The following is a 5,025-nucleotide window of genomic DNA, read 5'->3' on the forward strand; positions in this document are numbered from 1 at the left end:
TTCTCCAACTCAGGATTTAGAAACAACCTCTCCTAAAAGATGTGTTATTAAATGCTGAGCTCAGGGATAGCAAACACTCATGTCTTATCTTGTTCCTATGAGAAGATAGGCGGATAGCCATTGGCACCAGCCTCCCCCATGTTAGCCTATGGAGCAAGATAACCTTGCAGCAGTGAACACACAAAATGGCCGTCGTTCACTACCAGAACATGTTACCTGCACTAGTACATGCTCTACCTTTTACATACACTGCACCCTGCCCAGGGGGGTACCTTGGGCCTTCCATAGGGATGACTGACGTGTATAAAAAGGGAAGGGTTAGGCCCGGTCAGTGTGGACACTGGCCAGGAGGACATGGCAGTCCGGGGACTGCAGGCAGGCCTGCGGTGGCAGGCCTGAGACACAATTTTAGGGCTACACAGGTGGGTGGCGCAATCAGCGCTGCAGACCCACTAGTAGCATCTGTCATCACCAGCCCTGGCACACACAGTGCACTTTACGAGGGACTTCATGGTGATACAGATATGCCAATCAGGTATATCCAATCAATATGATATTTTACACAGGGAGCACTTATACTCTGGCACTGATTAGCAGTGGCGGAGTGTCCAAAGCATCTAAACCAGCAAAAACGAAATCCATCACAGCATCCAAAAATCCAGATAGCAGAGGCAAAGATAGGGGAAAAACCCACGCCAAGGATGTCAGGTCTAACAGAAAGTAAGCCATGGGACTAGGATGACTGGCCATCACAAGATGACCACACACATACACAACTGGGCACACATAAAGGAAGAACACACATACATGATGACCCTGGCCAGCCTGCCTGCAATACTGTGTGCAGAAACCCACTCTGTGCTGGCAGGGTCCCCCAACCTGACATGTGTACAATATAGCCAACATGAACTAATTAAGTAAATGACTACTGCTAACCATTTGAAACTGACACCATTGCCCACACAAGTATCTGGGTCAAGAAGAACTGAAGACCCTGTCACCCCTGAAAAAAAGAGAGTAAGTGAGCCCAAACATTGACTATCTTGAAGTGCCACACAGACCATGTGGCACAGTAAACCATTTACACACAGCAAAAGAACTTTATTCAGTAAGGACACTGACAAAATAGACAACAGGAGCAACTGTCTTTATTCACATATTGCACAGATAGGTACCATGAGAAGAGAAGAGCAAGGCACAAGATGCAGAGCATGTCCATGAGAAGCTGCACAGGCAGGGGGCACACAGCAGTGAACAACAAGGCCAGTGGGCAGGACAAAGTGCAGACTGAGCCCATAAAAAGCTGCACAGGCAGGGGGCACACAGCAGTGAAGGATAAGGCCAGTGGACAGGACAAAGTGCAGAGTGAGTCCATGAGAAGCTGCACAGGCAGGGAGCACACAGCAGTGAACGACAAGGCCAGTGGCAGGACAAAGTGCAGAGTGAGTCCAAGAGAAGCTGCACAGGCAGGGGGCACACAGCAGTGAACGAAAAGGCCAGTGGTAGGACAAAGTGCAGAGTATGTCCATGAGAAGCTGCACAGGGAATAGTTCAACACAGCAAAGAGCAACAAGGCCAGTGGCCAGTTCAGGGTGCAGAGTATGTCCATGAGAAGCTGCACTGGGAATAGTTCAACACAGCAAAGAGCAACAAGGCCAGTGGCCAGTTCAGGGTGCAGAGTATGTCCATGAGAAGCTGCACAGGGAATAGTTCAACACAGCAAAGAGCAACAAGGCCAGTGGCCAGTTCAGGGTGCAGAGTATGTCCATGAGAAGCTGCACAGGGAATAGTTCAACACAGCAAAGAGCAACAAGGCCAGTGGCCAGTTCAGGGTGCAGAGTATGTCCATGAGAAGCTGCACAGGGAATAGTTCAACACAGCAAAGAGCAACAAGGCCAGTGGCCAGTTCAGGGTGCAGAGTATGTCTATGAGAAGCTGCACAGGGAATGTGTATGACTGTACCTTTCCATGGTCAGCAACACAGTCAGGGGGCAACAATGTGCAGTAAAGGCCTACCTGTGTGAGAGGCAGGTGTGTGAGGGTGACTACCACTCAGACTTGGCTGTCAGGCGGACTGGGAACTGACTGTGTCTTGGGAACTGTTGGGGCACTTGACGTGGAGAGAGCGGAACAGCTGAGGTAAAGCTATCAGTGGCTTGGCATGCCAGAGGGCTGCTTGGACCAGGTGGTGTAGTGGCACGTGGAGGTAGAGTCATGCAGACGGGAGACACAGTGTGGCTGGGAGAATGTGGAGGGCTGCCCTTCCACTTCTTGGGATCCTAAATGGCTTGACTGACTGTGGATCAATGGGAAGTGATGTGAGCACAACATGCACACTCACCACCACACCTGCTGCAGGTGCAGGTGCTGGCAGCCCCTCTGATGATGTGCTGGACCCAGAGGAACGCTTTGCCTGGCTTCACCTCTGCCCCCCTTCCCCTGTTTACTAGGTGTTACCCCTACAGTGCCCTCTGGCCCCTGCTTCACTGGGCTTTGAATGGGAGTCGAGGAGGTTGGTGATTCTGCCTTGGAGCCCTTCCTAGGTGTACCCTTGGCATGTACCACCTCCTTGGTGGGCACAGACACTGTATGCTTCTCTTTGCGAGATGCTTTAGGGGCAGGAGAGTCCTTGGATGGGGATGCCACTGAGGCATGTGTGCCTGAGGTCTGCAGCTTTGCTGTTTGACCACTGGTGTCGCCTGACGGGCTTTTCTCCCTGCGCTCTGGGGTGTCTTTGGTCTTCTGTGGGGATTGGGTCTGCGCCCGGGACCCCTTGGGTTGCTCCTGCTGTGTGCTTCATGTGCTGTATTGTGACATTGACGTATGTGGACCGTGGTCACTATCGTCAGACGTGCCCACTGCCAGGGGGGTGGACAAAGGGACCGGAGCTGGACTGTGAGTATGTGCCTGTTGCAGGGCAAACGTCACTGTTGATGACAAAGCCTGGACTGTCCGGTGCAGCCCACCCACGTCGGAATGTATGCCCTCCATGAAAGCAACCACCTCGGCCAATTTCTTGTCATGGTCAATGAAGGCATTGAGTAGAGCTGTCTGGTCTACACACAGCTGGCGCAAAAGGTCCATAGACTCAGCACTGATGGTAGCAGGGGGGACAGGTGCAGGGGCAGTCGTGCCAAGGGTGAAGAACACTCTTTCCCTTTTACTGAGGAGGACAGGGGCAGCACCAGAGGTAGTGGCTGGGAGGGTGGGCAATGGCCGCTGTGTGGTGGAAGTCGATGCAGAGTCCCCGTTTCCTGTGCCCTCCAACATGGATGCATCCCCGCTGGCATCGGATGACGTGGGGCTTTGCATCTCAGACTGGGATTCATCCAGCAGACTCCTGTCCCCCTCTGAGACGCTGGTGACATCTGTGTCAGTGGGCTCCTGGGCAGCTGTTGTGCTAGTTTCACCCCCACTGGTGTCCATCTCCTGTCCCTCCGTGACCACAGGTGATGCTTCATGAGAGAGAGAGAGATGTAGGGTCAGGTCAGTGACGGAAACAGAACAAACATATGCAAGCAATGCATCACATCAGAAGACCAAATCTACATGTTGCACACCACCCTGTGCAAACACATCGTGCCAACTCACTATATTGACTCAAGCAGTGCGTGGAAAGTGGAAACTCAGGCATGAGTGAGCCATGTGATGACCCCACAGCACAACACCCTGCTTGTAGCTCTGTTCAAACAGACACACAACTAGCTCTGAGCACACCTAGGGACATGATGGGGGCACGGTACTTGTTGCCAATGACTGATCTGGATGGAACAGGAGGGGACAACACAGACCCAGAGTACAACATGACAGTCCACAATGGACATTAGCCCATGCCACCCACCATGTCGTACCTTGGGGACAATAGAATGGTGCACATTGCTGTCAGATGTGTAGGCCTCCCCAATCTGGGTGCATGCAATGGACGCATTGATGTACGCACAGTCAGATCGGGCACACTGCCGTTCCCTCCCATGGGATTCCCAAGACTACCCCAATGCAGAAGAAACCTGAAGAGCACAACGCAGAAGGTAATGTGAAAGCACAGCATCCAAATCAGCTTTGTAAGTACAGGTAGGGCAAATACATGCCACCGGCAACCAGGCCAGCAGCCACTTACATGCCTCAGCATCACACTACCAACATCACATAGGCCAGCGCTGGCACAGGCTCTGCACACATGCAGCCACTCCCAGTCAAATTCAGACTCCCCAAATGCTCACCCCTGGCTTGCTGCTGATGCTCCTTCAAACGTGCATCCAGCTCAGGCTGTGTCACCACCAAGATGCACCCCATTAGTGGTGTCATGCTGCGCCGTGCCAGACGCCCAGTGCGAGGAAGCAGCCCCAAGGTCATCTCCGCCACATTCTTTGCTAGCCGGCTGATGTCTTCCCATCTCTTGTGGCAGTAGGTGCGCCGTCGGTTTGAGACCCCCAGAGCTCGCATATTCACTGCAATGGCCCTCCACATGGCCTTACGCTGGTGTACCTTGAGCTGCAGGCATGGGAGACAAAAGGGGGAAATGATCAGTGACACTGTGTCATGTACCGACATCTATCAGTATAGCAGCAAGATACAAAATCATCACACATCCAACGATAGGTCAATCAGAGACTATAGTACAGCACACATGGGACACCTGTATGGGAAAAGCTGATGTTAAAGCATGCAGGTGTGAGGGGGAACACATTCCCTGCACATTTCACAAACATGCAGGATGCCAGCACTGAAACACCCATGTAGCCTGCCCACATCTCCAGTCCATTGTTGGCTTGAGCAACACATACATCACATGTCAACCTGTGTTTGTGGTTGGACTCACTGTGTCCAAGACTGCGCAGCCATCAATGTCCCTGTCCTGTGAATAGATGAATGTGTCATGGTGGTAACATAGAGGGACATGATCTCACAAATACAAAATGCCATTCACAAGGGCAGTTGTGTGCAAACTACAGTGCTGAGATGGACCATAGCTGGAGTGCAATGTGAAAAGACTGATGTCATACTCTGTAAGTTAAGTGAGTTGTC

The 5,025-nt window shown here is 52.1% G+C and overlaps 1 protein-coding gene across 1 annotated transcript; it reads right to left on the reverse strand.

The window, feature by feature from the left end:
* Nucleotides 1–1,131: 1,131 nt before the first annotated feature.
* On the reverse strand, nucleotides 1,132–4,749 carry LOC146810841 (uncharacterized). The gene is made up of 2 exons (XM_085614452.1): nucleotides 4,221–4,749; nucleotides 1,132–3,455 (listed from the first exon to the last, which is right to left on the reverse strand). Exons 1-2 carry the CDS (start codon nucleotides 4,549–4,551, stop codon nucleotides 2,797–2,799), a joined length of 990 nt encoding a protein of 329 aa, XP_085470578.1. The 5' UTR covers nucleotides 4,552–4,749; the 3' UTR covers nucleotides 1,132–2,796.
* Nucleotides 4,750–5,025: the final 276 nt, after the last annotated feature.

Source organism: Triturus cristatus, chromosome 7 (genome assembly GCF_964204655.1).
Source record: "Triturus cristatus chromosome 7, aTriCri1.1, whole genome shotgun sequence".
NCBI lineage: Eukaryota > Metazoa > Chordata > Amphibia > Caudata > Salamandridae > Triturus > Triturus cristatus.